At 44.1% G+C, this 20,935-nt stretch overlaps 1 protein-coding gene across 1 annotated transcript in view; it reads right to left on the bottom strand.

Annotated features, from left to right (window-relative positions):
- Positions 1 to 20,935, bottom strand: part of FOXK1 (forkhead box K1) — a 52,967-nt gene that overhangs the window by 7,868 nt on the left and 24,164 nt on the right. Inside the window, exons 2-6 of the mRNA XM_063315023.1 lie at positions 17,696 to 17,893; positions 3,626 to 3,782; positions 2,002 to 2,148; positions 1,727 to 1,920; positions 383 to 549 (exon numbers count right to left, since the gene is read on the bottom strand). Of these exons, the coding sequence (XP_063171093.1) occupies positions 383 to 549; positions 1,727 to 1,920; positions 2,002 to 2,148; positions 3,626 to 3,782; positions 17,696 to 17,893 (863 nt within the window). The remainder of the gene's footprint in view (positions 1 to 382; positions 550 to 1,726; positions 1,921 to 2,001; positions 2,149 to 3,625; positions 3,783 to 17,695; positions 17,894 to 20,935) is intronic.

The following is a 20,935-nucleotide window of genomic DNA, read 5'->3' as shown; positions in this document are numbered from 1 at the left end:
TCCCCAATGGACGTTTTTTTGCCAGAAACTGGCACAAAAAGGTCGCAAATCACGATCACATGACTGCAGGACACTGCAACAGGTCGTAAATGCAAGCTGGCTGCCAAGTGCCCGAATTGCGATCACGTGACCGCGGGGGTGGTGTGACGGTTTGCGATGGCTGTTAAGTGCGAGCACAGGCCGTAAAGCACTTTTCCCGAGGCCGTTGTAACTTTGGACCGTCGTTAAATGAGGATTACCTGTACTGTTTTTGGCTATTTTTCATGGGATGTTACTAATGCTTGTCAGTTGTTTTGAGCCCACACTCAGGAGTCTAACCGGGTGGCAGAAACTATGGATAGAGCCCAGCTGCACGCTTGCTCTCTACAAATGGCACCCTTACCAGGAGCACTTTGTGAATATCGATACTCTGGAACAGAAGCAAGTTTTGGGCCAAAGTCATGGTCGTGTGGAATCGGGGAGCCCTCTCTTGACACACACTCTGGAGTCTGTAGGCCACTGGTGCGAGGAGAAAGCAGGCCGGGATGAGTAGGGGATGCGGGGGCGCTCCTGGAAGAGAAGAGAAGACGTGCAAATCAAAGCAGATGTTCTGGTCTGAACTACGAACTTCGCAGTTTCAATGTGTATTTACTGCACTCGTCCTCACCTCTTAATTTTACTAAACTGAGTAGCTAGTCCTCAGCAACCCACTTTATAACTTACTGACCTCATATGCTCTGCTAAACTGAGCCAAATGTGAGCTAACCAAACATTAAATAAAATCGAGGAACATGCTGCAATTGATAATGCAAACGCAATGCTGGTTTAATTGTGACTTAGGGATACACCTGCAACTGCTGCTAACTGTAGTTATTGCTTGCCACTACCTCTTGAGCAGGGCTTGCAGCTCTTCAAAACCTAGTTAAAGAGGCAACTCTGGTTGATGCAAATGTAATAGTATCTTGTGTCAAGGCAGACACAGCAAGGGAATTTGAAGGCAAAGCATGTACGTCCCAAAGTTGTGTCCTAGAGGTGTGTGAAATATTCTGAATGCACAACACTTGGAGCTTAAAGAAGCTGATCTGAGTATTTTTGGCCTGGAACAACCCCCTCTCCCCCAATATTGGGGAGTTTCGTCCCAAATTTGGCTACAGACAGAAAACTGGAAAGTTACTGCTTCCTTTGTTTGCTCTAAGTTTCTATTTTTCATTAATTGTTTAAATCATCCTCTTGGCCAATTTTTCTATAGTTAGGTGGTGGTAAGCATCATTCACAATGGACAATCACCCTGTTATTTTGGTGGTCCTTATATGCTAAAACAGCAGAGCAAGGGCTTATTTTGAGTTTCTGTTGTTCACAACAGTAGAACACCTCAAAAGAGTTTTAAGTAGGATTTCTCTGTTCTGAGCTTAGAATTTTTTTTAATTTTCTACTCTGTGCTACTGTCTCTCCTGGTTTTCAAGCAACTGTGCAAGCATGAGCTTTAGGCCCCCACATCACCAATATCCTGTATGTTCTTCCCTATCTCCCACTCCAGATTATTGATCCGTGCAACAACAGACTGCTTGAGAAATCTTGGCTTAATATTATTTCACAGTAGTCTGTCCGTTATGTGATCAAAACTGGACCACAGCCCACAGCCCACACCCCCGAAGTCTACAAGCTGCCTCTGAAACAGGTACCCAGCATTCCCCTTGCCCCTATAATGGAGCTCCCTATTAACTTTTGTCTGTTACACTGAATTTACCGGGAAGAGAGAGGTCCAAATGGGGTTCGGAAGCAGGACACCCCCCTTTGTCTCCGTTTTCGGAATGCCTGCTCCACCAGCTTGCCTTCCGAAGGAGGGTCTATCCTCCAAAAAGATCCTTTTCCGGGTTCTTCTTGAGAACGGGGGACTTTAATAAAATACCGGTTCAAGGACAGATTGTGCCGAATGGAATTCTGTAGGAGGAAAATGGGTTATCCAAGATTTATTGTTAAAAAAACAGAATGAACGAGAACCGTGCCATGAGCAACCCTTACCTGCCAGCCTTTATCTGCTGTTCTATAATACGGATAATGCTTAGTAATGTGGGCATAGATTCCACTTAGTGTTAATTGCTTGTCCTGAGCTGACGAGATAGCTTGAACAATTAGCTGGGCATAGGAATATGGTGGCTTGGACTCGTCCTGTGGACCAGAAACACAAACACAAAGACGCAAGGGAGTTTTTAGCAGCTTCACAGTTCATTAATAATTTAGGCTGGAGCTTGTCTAACAAGATCTGAGGCAACTGAACAGATGCCTTTCAAGGTAAGAAAGGATTAAAAAAAACAACAGCAGCAGCAGAAAACCCATTTCTCCAGGAAAACTGCCCACTTTTTCATTTCTAAACCCCAGCTGTAATTCCTCTTAGCCTCAATCACATGTCCAAACAGCCAAGGGTGGAAATATAGGCTACCATCACCACCATCATTGCTACTGTGTCTTGAGAACACTTTTACTGGTTGCAATAATGTAGGTGGACTTTTGGATTTCCTGAAGGAGATACTAGCTAACCCCTGGAGGACAATGTAATACCAGACTAAATGGATTATTGATCCGTGCAGCTACAGCCTGCCTGAGAAATTTTGCTTTAAAATTATTTCTCACTAGTTTGTCAGAGTGAGGCCAGCTTTGGACATAATATGAAGACTTTCAGAACTCAAACCCAACAGGGATTTGAGGCTTTGCCACACTGGCCTGGAAACACATTTGGAGGGTGCCAGGTTGGAGATAGCTGGTTTAATGCCTTGCCAATGCCAGGATGGAAGTTCAGCCTTCTGAATCCAGAGTGATTCTGAAGTTAGGCTGGGGCAATTGAGGGTGGGTTGGAGAAAGGGAGGAGGGCCACATGATTGCTTTCCCCCCTATTCCTGCCACAGCTATGAAAGTTTCTCCTTACCCCCTTGGCCACCCCAAAGTACAGGTAGTCCTCACTTAACGACTATTTAGTGACAATTCAGACTTACGACAGTGCTGAAAAACCTGACTTGCAACCAACTTATGACCACTGCAGCATCCCTGCAGTCACATGACTGCAATTCGGGCGCTTGGCAACTAGTTTGCATGTACAACCATCACAATCTCCCGCGGTCACGCGATCACCATTTTTGACCTTCCTAGCAGGCTTCCAGCAAGCAAAATCAATGGGGAACCACGTGATTTGCTTAATGACCACATGGTTTGCTTAGTGACCATGGTGATTTGCTTAACGATCGCAGCAAAAAAGTGTCATACAACCGGGTTGGATTCGCTTAACAACTGCATTGCTTGGTGAGTGAAATTCCGGTCCCAACTGTGGTCATTAAGTGAGGACTACCCATATTGCTTCCTCAATGGAGGACAAAGAGACTTTTGGTGACAGCAGCCAATGGGATGGCCACCTTGGGAGTGGCAGCAGAGGACAAAATAGGATAGCAGAAAAAGTGGTAGATGTTCTTCTCTCCCTCCTTCCCACTCCTCCTCTACAGCACCTATTGGGGAGCAGAAAGTTGCCCAGATCCCACTCCCTCAAGGTGTCTCTGGATCCCAAGGTGGCCATCTCCTTGCCTTGGCCATCTGTGCCCCTCACCCCACCCCACTGACCCAGCCTTTGCAACGTTGATTGGGAAAGGGGTCTTACAACCTTTGGGCTGTCTCTACCAGAGACATCCGTCTGCTGCTCCAAAGTAGCTTTCGCTGCGTATTCGGCAGCCAACTGGAGATCAGAGGTAACGTTGTGGGTGAAGCGATATCCCGAGGAACCAGCACCACGAGGACTCGCCGGGCAGGAATTAGGAACGCTGCAGGGAGGAAAGAATGACACGTTAGGGCTGTGGACCCCACTAGCCCTTTGCAAGGCACTGAAGATGTGATGATGGTCACCCCAAACTGGCCTGCTCCTCTTACATTTGATGGACTAGTTGATTGACATGGTTTATGTAGCTGTCCATCTCACAAAAGTGACTCTGGGTGGGCTTACAAGATTAAAATGGACAAACCCACTCAGCACAGACCCCACCCCAGCACCCAAGGATAAACAGTTGACCTCGCTCACCATCAATAGTAGCAAAGCCCATCTATCCACCTGACCCAAATCTGGGGAAACAGCCTTTGTCACTACTGATGGTGAGCGAGGACAACTTTTTACCCTTGGGCCCGGGTGGTGGTGGTGGTCCTGTATTGGGTGATTGTGATTGTCCGTTTCAATCTTGTAAACCCACCTAGAGTCGCTTGTGTGAGATGGGCAGCTACACAAGCCACATCAATACATCAATTTATTTATTTTATTTATTTGGCATATTTATATAGCTGCCCGTCTCACAAGCATGTGACTCTGGGCAGCATACAACGCAACAACAGCTAAAAACTCTGTAACATTTTTTAAAAAACCATCAAAAATAAATAAAATACACATATAAACCATCAACCAAACAAACATACAGGCAATCAACCCAATGTAAGAGAAGCAGGTCAATTTTGGGTCCCTATCATCAGCAACAGGCACGCACATCCTGAAAAAAAGGGGACAGGAACAATCCGTTTCATCTTTAAGAATTTTACGTACAGGATTTTCAACCGACTTTTCTGCTGAAGAGCTCTCAAGACAGTTAACAAACCTAGTCCAAACCAAGATTAAAACCACAATGTCCATGTAAAACCACGGATAAGGAACCTGTGGTCCTCCAGACATTTACTCAACTGAAATATCTCTAGTTAGCTATTCTGTTTTTAAACTGAATTATCCTCCCAGAATTTCCATCAAGTGGATTAGGCTGAAAGACAAATCAACCTGAAAGAGAAACTAAGACAAGACCAACCAGCCAAACTTCTGAGCCCTGCAACAATTTGACCTCAAGACCACTTCTTCAACTTTAAAACCTGATCTTGTTTCCTTCCCATTTATGAGAGGCTGGATTTCTAAGAATTATAGCCTGACACGGGCGTGGAGTGCAGTATTGGTTGATCTAGCTTCAAAGCAAAGCTGTTTTATCTACACCTCTAGACAGTTTCCGGTTCGGAGGACGTATCTTCGCCGCCTTATTTATAAAAATAATAAAGGTGGGATAAAGATCAAACAAACAAACAATAACTGCATAAATAAATAACACCCAACTGCAAATTGGGAAGGGAATGGTGCAGAAGGAAATGGAGTATTTCACAAGTCTCTACCATGTTCCATTCCCGGATCCATGAATTTTGCACGTCCCTAATGCCTACCAAGATTTGCTAGTTGCTTCTTGCTGTTTCTTAATTTCTGAAAGCTGCATCACAGTTACATAAAAGTAATCTGCCGCCCTTTGTTCCATCAACAAGGATGTGTTGTTTTGGGGATACGGAAGGCCACCCTTGGCCTTTTACCAGTATGCTGGACGCCTTGTTTCAAAACCGTTGGCAGAGTTTTGAAAACCACTGGCCTACTCCAGGTGATTTTTGCTTGGATTGATGTTTAACTTATTAACAACGGTAAACAGATGATCCTACCTCGCATACTGAATGTTTTGTTTTCATATAAACACTGCAACTCAGTGGCCCCTTCTGAAAACACTCTGGAGATCACACCTTTTAATTTTTAAAAATTATTTTTAATAGTGGCATACAAACAACTACAACATCAACAGGAAAAATAAACCTGTAATGGCTATACAGTGAGAAAAAGTCTACATGTATTGGTGGTGATTAAAATAAACTAGATATAAAAAAAGCATCAGCACGTGTTTCAAACGTATATACTCCAAAGCAGATATTAAAGCTAAAACACATTCAGAACACCATTTGTCAAAGTCTTTAAAACCATCATTATAAATCAACTGATTTAAGTAGTTAATCCTTGTTCAACTCCAGTGTTCAAGAGTGTTATCTTCCCTGCAATCTTCAAATTTGGTTTATTCCATAATATCAATTTCTCATGTGATTTTGGATCAAAATTTAACTGCTTACCTATTAAAAGCCAAATATGTCTAACAGCTCCCAAGGCTGGACTGGAGGCCACCTCTGGGATTTTTGGCAGGAGGGCGTGAGGAGTCTAGTACCTCAGATTGCTTACTTGTGTCCCAAATTATGGCTTGCTTAACCCTAGTTTACTGAATACTCCCATTTATTGAACAAGCTAGAATGATCTGTGTTTACACAATGGCTTTTATCAGTGCAAGAACTCAATTATTCTTGCTGAAGGTTGGCCAATAATAAATTCAGATCTATGGATTTTCAAAATGTAATTCTGTTGCATAATTAACCTTACAAATTTGCAGCTGAGTTTAGATCTGCTGATGATTAAATTATCTTTATTGTTCTCATGGAGTTAATGATTCAGCAAAGGCTGGGGAGTAACATGACAATGTTTAACCAGTTAAACTGAGCAGATCTTTTCAGATAGGTCAAACTCGGTTTGTCCGTTCACTACAGATCTCCAGCTGACTAGGTTCACGCATTACATTATCCCACAATGTAGCTTCTTGGATTCTGGCTTAGACTACTGGGTAAACTCATCACTCTGGTTATACAAACCACAGTTTGTGGCATAGCATGTTGTGTGAACCCAGAAAGTTATCTATCTATTTATTTATTCATCTGTCAAATTTGTCACTGCCCATCTCCTCCCATCCGAGGGACTCTGGGCGGTTTACAACAATGTAATCCAAAAAACAATAAATCTATAATAAAATTCCAATATAAAATACACTAGAAAACAATTTAACAAAACTGCTAAATATAAATAAAATCCAGATGGCCGTGGTCTCATTCAGTCATTGCGTTAGGGTTGATTCAAGCCACGGCCAGGCCAACAAGACCTTAGAAGATGCAAGTCTGCTCAGCCCTCATTTTAGGAGAAACGGCCAATGTTGTCAAGTTACAGCCTTTGCATCTGTTGCATTTCAATTGCTTTCTTGGGTGAAAAAGCGTGCAACAAAGCTAAGTGCCACAAGATGGCACTCACAGAACAAGCTGCAAATCCACAAGAAAACACACACACTCTCACGCCAAAAGAACAAAATAGAACGTAAGTAATGGCTGCTTAAACTCCTGGCTCTCTCAGAAAAATGTGAGGTCTTTTGTAGGAGGGTTAAAAAGCAAGAAAGGCCAACAGTGCTCAAGTTTAATCCGAGGAGGACCAGCTTTCAAGAGGGCCAGACTGCAACGGCACGATTTTGCATGCAGGGTCGCCTTTCCAGGGGCATCTACATGGAATGGTCAAAAAAAGTCACAATAGCACCCGGCTATTGACCTTTTTGATTAACCCCTTCCCACAGACACCCCCTCACGAAAGCTATGTTTTTAACGGTCTTCAACCTTCAGGGGCCAACAAGCTTTACAGCTAAAGCAATATGCAAACTACGTGGAGCAGAATGCCATCATGGGTGAGTAGTTGTGAACATCACCTGCCGAGATCCCCCATTAGCTCACCACAGGCAGGAAAGCATCATAGTGGCTTTAAGGAAATGACTGAAGCTTATCCAATGCAGATACAATCCCACATGGACCAGAAACCGTTTCCCTGTGGGAAATAACTGACAAGCAACGTGGAGAACCCCAAACTGAAAGATACGTTCTTCATGGACGTTAGATGAACACCTTTCTTCTCTTTCAGATATATGTAGCTTCACAGCCGGCCCCCCTCTAAAACTGGTCCAATTTTGGCTTGCAGATGTGATCTGATTCTCAAATATTTGCAGTAAGAGCTTCAGAAAGAATTGAATGTTGCTAGAGTCACAGCTGCAAGAAGCGTGGCCTGCTGGGGTGAACTGGACAGGGAGCGAGCTTCACCCGTCCCAGTTCTCTTAATTTCTGCAACATTTGGCTGAAGAACATACACCTTGCGCTCTCTATCAAGCAACCGATGCAACTCAGCTACCGGAAGAACAGGATCGTGATCAAAGGCAGAGATCACGTAATCAAACTGACTAGCCAATGGCTGTATCATTCTCTTCCTTAACCAGGTGCCCTCCATTTCTGTTGGAGGTCAACTCCCACAATTCCCTTTGGCCTAGGAATTCTGGGAGTTGACGTTCAACATCTTGGGAACCATGAACAGCATCTAAGAGAGAAGTAGCTAGGTTCCAACAAGACAAATTGGACCGAGTTTCCTTCTCCGATGAAGAATGAGGTCCACAGAACAGACTAAGGATTGCAAGATTGTACAGGGCAGGGTCAAAACCCCCAGGAAAGAACCGGACCAAGGTCTTCTCAAGGCTGCGTTTTCCACCAGCAGTTCTTTAAAAAAAGGGAGAGGGCCCATCCAAAATAAGTCACTGAACCCTCCCCTAAAAGGAGAAGCCTTGAATTTTTGGTAGGCACGAAGCCAACGGAACCAAGGCTGCGCCCATCTTTCTTTGCAAGTGACATGTTGTGTAGGGAACAGGCTTGCTCAGTTGAGTGCACACCTTTCATCACAGCTTCAAAAATGTTGCCCCGGAACCTCAAAATGTGCTGCAGATCTAGACAACCACGCCCAGAAAGGGCTTTCCCAGATCGTTCCTGGGAGAGAGTAACTGCAGCCTTCAATACCGCAGTGGAGCCAGCTACCTGCTGGGAACGGTGTCTCTGACCCAGCGTGGCTGCATTCCATTCACCACAACACCCATCCTACATCTGGGGAGTAGAACGGCAGCAATTGCTAACGAGGTGAAAGGTGCTAGAGTTTATCTTTTCTTCATGGGCTAACACAGCGTTTTTCAAAGTTGGCAACTCACAGATGGGTGGACTTCAACTCCCAGAATTGGCTGGGGAATTTTGGGAGTTGAAGTCCACCCATCTGCGAGTTGCCAACTTTGAAGAGCAGTGGTTAACGCACCCATCTACTTGGGGCTTCCAGCTGTGGTTTCTCTCCAACATTGCTCCTTGCTGCAATTCTTGGGGTGAAATGCTAGCTTTGGAGCAGGGAACGTTAAGGTAGGATGCTCACCCACCTGGTTCAGGTGCCGAAGTTCAGAAAGATCATCCAAACCCAGGGGCTATCTCAACTTAATTCCCGTTGCAAGCTTACACAGATCACTCCTTCAGTGCTGCTGGGGTTGAACACTTTCTATGGCTTGACCGCACGGATCCAGGTGGCTCAATTTTGATGAGATCTGGAGGTTTCTGGGCCAACTCTTCCATCCTTACAGACTTAAATGCATGGAAAGACGTCATCAGACTTGGGAAGCCTTAATGATGTTTCCAGCAGATCAGATTTATATCTAGTAACAACAACAGGACAACCAATGCTGCCTTTGGATGATCAGCTTTACGTACATAAAAGAAATGGAGATAAATGGGCCGATGTAATATTGTTAGGTACCTTAAGTAAATTATCTTTTTTTTCCAGTCCATCTCCCATTATCCCAATTTTAGAGATATGAAGGGATGCATCTACATCTACAACTATATCTATACCTCTATCTACAGGTAGTCCTTACTTAATGACCATTCATTTAACAATGATTCAAAGTTACGACGGCCTCGGAAAAAATGCTTTACGGCCTGTACTCGCGCTTATGACTGTTGCACACCATCATGCCACCTCTGTGGTCACATGATCGCAGTTTGGGTACTTGGCAGCCAGCTTGTATTTATGACCAGTAACAGCATCCTGTGGTCATGTGATTGCAATTTGCGACCTTTTTTGCCTGTTTCCAGCAAAAAACATCCATCGGGGAAGCTGGATTTGCTTAATGACCGTCCTAAAAATGGCCGTAAGACCGGGCTGGTCACGTGGTGACTCACTTAACGACCACACCACTTAACAACCAATTTTCTGGTCCCTATTGTGGTCATTAAGTGGGGACTACCTGTATATCTCTATTTTAAGGGATATATGAAGTGCCAGAGTTAGGCACTGGGAGGTCTACCTCAGTGATGATGGATTTGAAGAACAGGATTCTCCATCATGTTGCATGATGGCCTCAAAGAAAGCCAGGAAAAGCTCCAAGCAAGCATGCAGATCTGGGTGAAAAACACAGCCCCAGAATGGTGGAGGATCTCAGCAGGCTTGCCAGTATGAAGCATTTTAAGCCATACGAGTGCCGGTCGTCTTCCCTAAAAGAAGGCAGCACTGGGTTTAGCTCCCCGTGATAACAGAAGGCATACCCACACGTTGCATAACCCAGGGGGGGGTGGGCAGACATCTCTGAAGACAAAGCAACGCGATTCTATCGAAGGCACCGAACGAGCCACAAAGCTCCGTATCCGCCTTGCCTGTCCTGTCTCAGGTTGAACCTGAACGCATTTAAACCGGTTTTTTGCCTTTCGCTCCTCGGAACGCCTGTTTCTATCTATAATGGGCTCTTGTAATCCAGCGTTCTTCTGTTTCTTGTGGTGCCCATGAGAAAACTCCCCAAATTTAGTTGAGATGCTAATGCAACTCCGGGGGAGCATCTTTTGTGATTTCTGGTTACAATCTCTATTACTTTCTGCCCTTCTAAGTTTGCTCTGGTTAAAATGTTCCTGAGCGCAGGAAGCCCGACGTGACATTCACTAATAATGGTTTATTAAACCACAATGTGACCACGTAGCGATCTACATTCCCATCTGCTAACGTTTTGCTCCTCTTTCTATGCAAACAAGGGTTACATTTTTGATTTTGAACCTGCTGTTGCGGTTTAAAGCTTTCAAAAAACCCAGAATTTTAAACTTGGTTTGTGATCCTGGCTTGTTTATATGCATAAACCATACTGCTGGGTCTGGTTAGCAGGCTAACCTATTCTCTCTTGATTTTGTTTACCTGTTAAAAGTAGAAGCAACTGGCTTGTGTCTTAGGCAGGCAGCCCAGTCCCATTCTGGTTTAATAACCAGGTTTACAAGCTTGGGTAGTGTAAAATGGCAGCTGCTGAAGCAGGGTTAAAAAGCAGTATTTGGGGGGGCACTTTATGGTGAGACGAGGTATGTCAAGTGCTGAAAAAGGAGCGTATAAAACAGCACAGAAATATAGGTAACATTTTAAGATTACTAAAATGCCACCACTGCTGGTTGGGGGAAGTATTTGTGTATTTTGTACCTTCAGCATCAAAAAGATACCTGTGAAACACACACAGTACGTGGTTGTTTGCATGCATCTATGTGTGAGATAAGAGACAGGCATTTGCCCTGAACCTACCTTCCTTTAATTTTTTTTAAGGGGGAGGGGGAGGTCAAACCTAAAAACTGGTGTTTTTGCTTTTTTAAAACACGAAGCTATTTAAGGAAATCTTCAATAGTTCAAGACTGCAGGGAATCAGCGAATTAGAAGTAATATCCAGCTGCTGATTTGCATACAACGGTTGAGCCTTTAGTGAGCAACTCCCACTGCACCCCGCCCCACCCTCTGGTTTTGTAGAGCAATTTAAAAACTGTCATTACAGGAAGGATGAATACAAGCATATTCCTTCAGATTTATTCTGCTCTGTGTGGAAGAGGAATGCCTCGCCCCAGAATTCTGCTAGGACATCATTTTGAATTTAGCAGCAAGCACTGTTGCTTTAAACCTAACCTTCTAGTAACCTTCTAACTACTTAACTTAACTTGAGCCACCAAAGGCTGCCAAGTTTCTAGCAATATCTATGGCTTGCAGAAATCAGTTGATACCGTTTTCTCACAATTCAATGTTTCAGGTTTTGTTTTGCTGGATTTCCAATGCCGTACCTGTGTTTCATGGATCAGGGGCTGCAGATAAACAGGGAGAACGCTTCTGGAGATGCTGAATTGGAACAACAGGGCCACCACTGTTGTATGAATGATTCCTCAAAAGGGGGTGGGAGGCAGTTGTCCTATGCAAGCCCACCTAAGCCAAGATGTGAGAACTTCAAGAAATCTTGTCAGTTCGAGTCGGACTGGAGTCCAGATGATTGCGTCCATCCAGACGCGGTGGCAGCTACATAAATGATTTCTACCAATGCTGGGTTGAAGGATGATGGTTCAGTGTCCTGGTCTGTCCAACAGCCCTAGACTCCTTGAATGGCCTCCCATCCAAGTATTAACTGGACTGGACCTCATTTCATGTCAGAGATCAAGTTTTGTCTTCTGCTTCTGGCCTTTATTCATTGGATAAAAAAAATCTGCATTTCAATCATCTATCTAGAGATGTGGAAATCTGCATTTCAATCATCCGAGTTGTGGAAAAAGAAGAAATAAAACAAAAACAACAAAAACCCTTGATTTCTGGGGACCTCTCCCTGGGCCTTCTTTTCCTCACCAAAATTGGGAAAACTACATGACCTCCCACCCAATATAAGAACTGCCCGGTCACCTCCATATGCAGGAAGCTCTTAAAAATGTGGCTTTTTAAACATGCATTTGGGGGCTGAGATAACAGGTACCCGAGTTCATAATGAATATTTATTTGTTTGATGAGATACGGGGCTAAGTTTTTATGATTATCCTATTATAAGCGTTGACTGCATCGACAGATTGGCAGATCTTTTTGAGACTGATTGTTTCTGATTTTTTAAAAAAATCACTGTGTTGTTTTGTATTTGTCTACTGTTGCTTGTCAGCTGTTTAGAGTCAAATGATTGAAGCCACATAAAAGCACTTGTAATACGTGTTTTAGAAAGTGATTTCTAATTGGGATGTTTTAGTTTTGGCATCAGAGAACCACAGCTCCACCCTATAACAAGGGGAAGAACATCTGAACGAGTAATTTGTCTCAGTCCAAGCAAATCTTCTTAGAATCAGACACCTATCACGATGCTAAGATGCTTCATTTCTCAGACGCAGAGATGAAGACTGAACAGGCAATGCCTAACAGCCAAATCTCCATGCCATGAATCTTACTTTCCCTGCCTACTTCAGCTCTTTTCCTAAAAATGTGAACAGCTGAAGGCCAGAAGATATAACTCTATTTTATGACCATATGGATGGCTGGTTTCTTCTGTCTGGTTCAACTATGCTTTTATATTTAATAAATATACCAAACATGATAATTTTATGAGTATGCTAAGGCTTACATAATGCATTTTATGTTCTTCAAGTAGCAAAATTAACACAGATCAGTGAAGGGTGCTACAAGAATCATTATTATACTGATTCCCAGTTTTTCCTACAGTTTTTCCTGGGATCCCCCCCCCCCAAGAAAACTCCCAAATTTTTAATGTTTATACAGTTATGTAAGAAGAATGAAGAAAAGTCACAAAACTGAAAACTGTTCACCCACAGTGTTCACCGGAGCAGCCTAATCAGGAGTGCAAATTACCCAGAGCCAATTAAAAAAACCCTGAAAGAGAGAGGAAATTATAAAGTTTTTGGTGCCACCTCTAAGAAGTCTCTTGCTGAGTGGCAAAACTGCTGCAAGTCAGAATGTAGGGACAAAAGATGAAGCTTGCAAGGAATCTTTAAAAACATAGCCAAGTTTATATACGAGCAGAGGGTCCTTCAACTTCTTAGATCCAAATGGAGTTTATGCCTATTGTGGGAACATCATTTTTAGACATTTTCACTTTAAAAAAAAGCTCACTGCAAGCAAAACTTGTATAACTTGTTTCTAACTGGACTCTCTTTTGGCAGGGAAATTTTCACCCTTTTCTTTGCAAGCAAAATGGGTAAAGTTCTACCTCTTTTTTTAGGTTCTAAAGCTTTATTAATATTTTTCAAAATATAATTAAAATGCAAAATACAGAATATAGAACAGATAGAATACAGATCTAAAAAAAACAAACGAAAACAGTGCAAGAATAGATAGAGAGGTAGAAAAGACAGGTGACTTCCGACATTCTACCTCACAGATATAAAAGCATATTAAAAAGTTGATCTCTCACCCTTAATAAAACTTTTAAAAGCATTATTTCTCTCAAAGCAAACCATTTTATCATCAAAACCCAAAATCAAAGCTTCATTTTTGTCTGCTACAAGGAAATAGTCCAAAAGTGGCTTCCAGGCAGAAAGAAATCCAACAAATACCTTAACTGGATTTGTTTCTACTTGGCAAAGTTCTGTCTCAATCCATTTCTAACTGAACTCTTTTTCTTCTTGTATTATTTTTTTTCAAAACAAGACAGCCGTTAAAAATATGTCTCCCATCCCCACCTGCAGTTTTAAATGGTCGCAACCCATTCTGCCCTTTCATTTTCCCTTTGGTTTGCTCACAAGGTCAACCGGCTCCTGAACAAAACAGGAAGGAAAAAGTGGATATACCAACTTGCATTTCGAATTTTCAACCCTAAAGGGCTTATTATTCACACCTTATCTCTAAAGCCTTGCAACACCCAACGTTCCTGCCTTACATTTTCTGCAAAATCTTGCCTTGCCAGTGGTTTCTATTTTGGCAGTTTGCAGACAAAGCATGATCTCACTGCAGGATGTTTCTACTGGCATTTTACACCCAGCCAAGAGCAGCTTCCCTCCCCTCCATGTTCTACAAAGAAGTAAACAGAAACATTAAATACCCCCACACACATGCTTTCTTTTTTATTCTGTTGCTTGAAAAATCTCGGATTCAAAAGAAAGGCTTAACATTTACAAAGCCAACTTCTCATGGACTGGAGCAAAAGGTAATCATTGCCTTGGCTTTCAAGTGATGGAACAGCAACTTAAGATTTAAGCAATAGCCTAAGGAAAGGAAAAAAAAAGAGAGAAAGGGGGGAAGGAAGACCAAGGAGGGGGTAAAAAAGGGCAAAGAACTCTTAAAAGCAATCTTTCTTCACAGAGTTGGAACGGTTGAAATTGGTTTTTTTTTTTTTTTGAGGTGCATTAGCCTTTGCTAGGTTGCCAGGCAGGGCACTTTTCTAATAAATAAATAAATAAATAAAAATCTCCACCGTCATGCTTTTGATTGAAAAAGTAGAGCGCTGGAAAAGAGGAGAGAAAACAAGAAAAGGAAATTAACAAAGAATCCAAAATCCCTCCCTCTGAAAGATTCGGGCTAATCTAAGCCCAACACCCCCTGAGATGGTACATAGTCGGTCCATCCATCCACCGATTTATTGTTTTGACCACTGGTCATAACAAAGAAGATAAAACCTGCACAAAGGTGACCAAACGTTAACAAAATAGATTAAAATGTACAAAAATCAGTAATAACATAATCCGCCATCTCCACGTTGGGGCTGACTCTGAACTGAGAACCACCATCGGACTGATGGTTTTTCTCCAGACCCTGCTTCAGGTAAAAATTTGCTGGATTAAAAGTTCAGGAGAACTCGAAAGCCTGCATGCATTTTGGCGTTGCGCAGATTGGTTTTGATCAAAGGGCACTAACTTTCAATCTTTTTTCCCTGGAGACCAAGACAGTTAGGGATGCCTTTAAAAATATATATAAAACGAAAAGCAAAAAACAGTTACGGCAGGTCCAGCTTGCAAGAGCTTGCAAGAGCTACGAGGCACCGCAGGCCAGGGACGGCCTTACAGTATTTGTTTTGAACAGCCTCCTCCGTATCATGTTCCAGGAAAAGCTGGCCCTTAACTTAAACAAAACAAAACAAACTGGGGAAAAAAAAAAAGTAATAATAATAAAGCTGGGAAGCGCCTGCCAGCAAGGGAGGGGCGGTCTCCGATTTCCAAAAAGGAAACAAACTTGGGATCCCTGGAAAACTTTCTCGGGGACCAATCAGGAGGCAGCAGGACGAGGGCGCACCAAATTAGGCAAGCGAAGGCTGCCAAAGGGGGTGGGGCGGGTGGGGGACAGGGAAGGGGAGGAAAGCTGATCTCATGAGAACAGCTTTCCAGCACAACCAGGAGGGGGAGGGACCCAAGGGAAAACTTTCCATCTTCTAGCGGGGATGGTTGGCATTCCTCAAAATGGCATGTGAAGCCGACAGCCTTGAGAAGCCAGCATCTCCCCTCCCACTTTGGACCAACTGGTTCTCTCCCCCCTCCCCCGGTACAAAAAAAACGGTCTGGTGCACCAGGGCACAGTGCCTTGGAATATGGAGGCTCCGTTTTGCCACGGCTTCCCCCTTGCAGCTCTGCAGCTGTCAATCCAAGCCGGCCAGCCTTCGTTGAGAAAGGGGGTTAGGCAACATAAATGGAGGGATTCCATCTCAGTCCGACAACGTGGCCTCCCCCCCCCCGCCCCCATGACTAGCCAAACCAGAGTCAGACCCCGAAGAAAATTGGAAGGAGGGCATTTTCAAAGCTGCTTTTTTACTTTTACTTTTAAGGAGCATCTTATAAATCAGTGTTTCTCAACCTCGGCCTCTTTAAGCTGGGTGGACTTCAACTCCCAGAATTCCCCAGCCAGCGCATGCTGGCTGGGGAATTCTGGGAGTTGAAGTCCACCCAGCTTAAAGAGGCCGAGGTTGAGAAACACTGCTATAAATACAAGGATCCCAACACACGGAAGGGAACTGATCTCATGCGTTTCTGAGAAAAAAAAAATCAGGTCTTGTTTATACACCCAGTGACTCCTCCCTGCAGGAAGGAGCCAAAAAAGGAAGGCATGAATAAATAAGTAAGAAAGGCTGCAGGAAAGGAGAAAACACCTCAGGGCTCTTTTGAGGCTTTTCACCAAGCTCAGAAAGATCGGCATTTTGCACCGGCCCAGAGGAAGTTAAAAGGGTTGGGTGACTTGTAGAACAAGGGCTGCAGCGATGTCCCAGGTTAATCCTCTCCCCCTTTTGGGGTGGGTTAGGGGAACAGATTTTGGGGTGGAAGGAAGCGGGGGAGGAAAAGAAGGAAAATCTCGTATTAAGGCTCAGTATGGGACAACCCACTGCTCTGGCCCCACCTCCACCTTAACCTCTTTTGGTCAAAAGGAAGGACGCTAAGAGGCCAACTCGAGGCAGCTTTTAAAGGAGGCTCCCTCCCACCTTTTCCACTTCCATTAAGTGCATTTCAAAACGGTAGTAAAGATGTTGGGCTTAGCAGTGGCCTGTGGCTCCCGCCCCTTTTCGCCTTGCTGTGTCCCACCCCAGGCCGAAAAGCAGAAGACGGATGCTGGATGCTATGAGATCAGGTGAGGCCACCTGCTGAGGTGGCCCAGGCAGAAAAGTCTGCAAATTGTAATTCCAACACCTCTAGCGGAGCTTCAAGTGGAGCAAAGCCGATGTAGCCCAATTTGGTCCTCCCTGACGCCCCAGCAGATCTCCAGCGTCTCAAGTTCAGAAGAGACTCTGTACTTCCCAAGTCACTTGACCTCTGCGGTGGCAGATCTTGAGTCTCTCCCTCATCCAGGTTGGAAGATGACTCGTTTCCCATCAAGAACAGCTGAAGCCTGCATGTGTCAACATTGGATCTAGGGTGTGGCAAGCTCAACGTATCACAGTTTGGGGCACGTGATGTTTGCTTCCTGGAGAAAGTGAAGTCACCACAGAAAGAAAAACACGCAGCAGCCTTTCCCTGTCCAGCTTCAGCACCACAGTTCCACCCATTCCTCCTAAGAAGGGTGGCAGAAGATAACTGATGGCTTTATACCTTCAGTTTCACATGACCTTTGGCCAACTCAGTCTCTGATGTTACACAAGATCATAAACTTAATCTTAGTCTAGGTTCCCCAATTCTCACAGATCAAGGCTCTTTCCAGAAAACCTGGACAGACAGCACGTGCATTTTATTACCAACAGCCTGAGGACGATCAAGCAAACTCAAACATTTGCAACCGCCCTGCCTTTAATTGCTGGAAGGGGACAGAAAGATGGGTACCGTCCCCGGCTAGTCTTTCAAAGATGGCATCTGCTTCCGGCATCCCCCTCCAGAAAATCGGAGGGAGACGTGTGGGGAGATGTTAATTTTGCCTGTTGAATAAAAGGACGGAATTACAAATTTTGGGAAAGGTGAATTGGCGTTTGTTGATGTGGCACGTGGCGCATCGCGGGAGATCAACATTGCTTACCTGATGGTGCCAGTGGGAGAGGGCAGGGGACTGACCAAGGTCCGGAGATCCGGCTCCGGAATGTGGATCTTAAGCGGCGAGATCTGAGGGTAGAGCGGCCGGAGGGGAGGAGATGCCGTTTCCTCCCTCACTTCCTCTCTATGGTAGAGCGATGTGAACTGGATTTTGATGACTGTGCTAGGAAATCGGATAATGCATCTGAGGAAAAGAAAAAAAATGGTACAACTGAATACGTCAAACATAAATTCCAGTTAAGCATCAGGCATCGATTTAAAAGGATGCAGAGTTGGAGTGCGCTGATGCAGACTGCAGCTGCGCCGGTCCCAAACTTTAGCCTGAAATTGGCACATCCATCAATGGCGCTTCAGGGGTACAATTAGCAACGATTAGCATTCCCTGCTGATGTGGAGTCCTCCTTAAAATAAACACGCTCTTCTGTTAAACAATGGATTTCTCCCAATTTTTCCTGAGGAAGGTAGCTCCGCAGCCCACAAGCCAGGCGGGGTGAGCATCTGTCTCTGCTCCAAAGCGGAGCATAGAAAGCTAACTCCAGCTTTGCAAACAGGAGCAAAATTCAAGCAGAGGTGCAACAGGGCCGACAAATTTGGCTGAACCAGGACACACATTCTGAAAGATTCCCATTTCCTTTCTGGAAGCAAAATGTTATCATTCCTACAGTCCCAAATTAAAATCCTAAAGTAGGAAATGTCATACTCCTGCGTGACACTGAGGACACATCCTGTGTTGGGTGCCTCACCATTCAACCAGCATCAGGGTCTGAGCCTCTGAATGTTTCTACTTGATTCTTCCAGAAGCAGAACATGAACCAAGCTAAGAAACTTTTCGTCCTGACCCGCAACATTCATATATCTGGAAAAATGCTTTCGTTGTCTCTCTTTTTTCTTTTTTGACTAGCATACCTGCTAGCCAGAGAAACCTATTTTCCAGGAACAACTCAAACCAACTTACATCTCATTCTTCTTTTATCAGTATTGACGTCCAGTTGGATATGGGCCACGCACCCATCAAACGTGAAATCAGTACAGTTATGACAGACGATAGAACACACAAGTCAATTTTCTGCCAGCATTTTTTTCTCCCCAGGACCATGAAGAACTGGCAAGGTTATTGTTCTATCTCTACAGAGGCCACCTTTGGCTGCAATTCCAGTTTGGGGAATTGAGGCATGGGGATAGAACAGCAGAACAAAAGAGATTTCTTGCAGAAATCTTTATTTTGAACACTCAAAATAATAGCAATGATAACAGCAGCAGCAGCAAGTGAAGTACCCTCTGTTAATGATTCCAATTAAAGGATGGAACAGCCTGATGGGACAGGCCTGATTGCAATTCTAGAATTTCCCTGTTGATGTGGTTTTCCAGATGTGCTGGAATTCCAGCTGGCCTGGAATTCTGGGAGTTGAAATCAGATAAAAATGACCTCAGTGGTACGGGGGGATGAGGCCTGCTACAGAGTCATACCCATCTTAAAAAATGTAACTTAAAATATTAATGCATTATTTATTCACCATTGCATTATTTACATTTATTTAATATTTAATGCTTAGACCAAAGTTAGGGGCAGACCTTCTCAACTTCAAAAGAACGTTCCCTGTGAGTGGGGAACTTCCAACTCATTTATTTCTAGTTTAGGTCAAATTTCCGAATGTCGGGTTCCAATCCTGCTCTTTCTGCCTTCTCCTTTCTCACGTCCCTGAAAGTCCCTTGATGGCCGAACCCTTTTCCAGATTCTCAATCCATTCCAAGGGGAAGTTTCCACCCCAGCCAAACTGACCACCTCTCACTTCTTCCCGCAAGCTTTAAGTGACGAAGCCCACACTATCGCTGCTCCACACATCACAGAACCGCGTTACGGCCGTGATTAGCCTGCAATCTTGGTTTCACGCTCCTTGCCCCAGATAACCTCTCTCTTCAGCCAACCCTCTGCGCCCCAATTCCAAGAGGCATTTTTGTAACCCAACTGGAAAAACCCTTCCAGATGAACCACAGGAGTGAAAATCAGCAATGTTCTAAATCATAATAATAATAAAAAAGATTTAAAAAAAGAAATGAAAACCAGCAAGATCCCAATTCACAAGTGTCATGTCAGAAGAGCGTAAGAGAAGCGATGGAGCTCAGAAAGCAAAATGGAGGAGGAACTTCTCAAGGAACTTCTCCCCCGATTGACCCCCTCTCAGCAGGCGCACAGGGGGTCAATCGGGGGAGAACGATGACTGCATCCTGAACAGGGAGTGCTGTAGTAAAACACAACTCTGGTTTTGTGAATCCCTCCTGCAGAATGTTCCAAACTCAGCTGTCACTCCTGGGAAGGCGTGCAAAGCCAGAACAACAAAGGGCCGTGCAGAAGAAAAACAGCAGTGCTAAAAAACGGAGAAGCAGGAAGTACAGAAGATAGCGTGTTTTTCTTTACTTAAGGGAACCGCTGAAGAAGAGAGAGGAAAAGAAAAGAAAAATAAAAAAGCTGAAAGCAATCTGAAAAAGCCTCTTCGCCCACTGGCCCCAGCCCCCCTTTTTTTTGTTTTTACAAGCACACTTTCAACAGCTTGCTGGGCAGCGGCAGCTCTAAGCAAGACTACTTAAATAGGAAGGGTTCCATAAATTACAGTGAAACTGTAAATTTTACCGACATCTTAACATTACTCATTCCTCGGAAATATGTGCATTGCAAGGGTTTGTTTACACCCAGGGATTTCGCAGCGATTGCAGCAATGTTATCTCTAGGCCATAAGCCTTGTTTTCTAGCCTGGTGAGTAAGCACTGGGGGATTCTAAAAAAGACACCCCCCTGCTGATTCTGCATCGCGGAGTGCTGCGGTTTTCGCAGCTCAATTACTGAATGTAAATTATCTTCTTCCCCTCCTCAGGCCAGGCAGAGACACGCACTTGCACTTTTGTCTACCTGTTCAAACCGAGTTTGGCAAAATGGAATTTCTTTTCAAAGAGAGCAGAATTTTGGAAAAATTCTCACAGGTCGACCGCGGTGTTCTTGTGCTTGTTAATAATAAGATGGTCAAGGGGACTGTTTGAATACAGGTAGTCCTCGCTTAACGACCACAATTGAGAGCGAAATTTTGGTCGCTAAGCGAAGCAGTCATTAAGCAAATCCGACCCGACCTTTTTAGCAGTGGTCATTAAGCGAACTATCACAGTTAAGTGAACCATGTCGTTAAGTGAATCACACAGTTTCCATTGATTTGGCTTGCCAGAAGCCAGCCAGGAAG

Source organism: Candoia aspera, chromosome 14, assembly GCF_035149785.1.
Source record: "Candoia aspera isolate rCanAsp1 chromosome 14, rCanAsp1.hap2, whole genome shotgun sequence".
Taxonomy (NCBI): Eukaryota; Metazoa; Chordata; class Lepidosauria; order Squamata; family Boidae; genus Candoia; species Candoia aspera.
The sequence above is the reverse complement of the archived record's forward strand: the minus strand, read 5'-3'. Positions and strand labels throughout refer to the sequence as shown.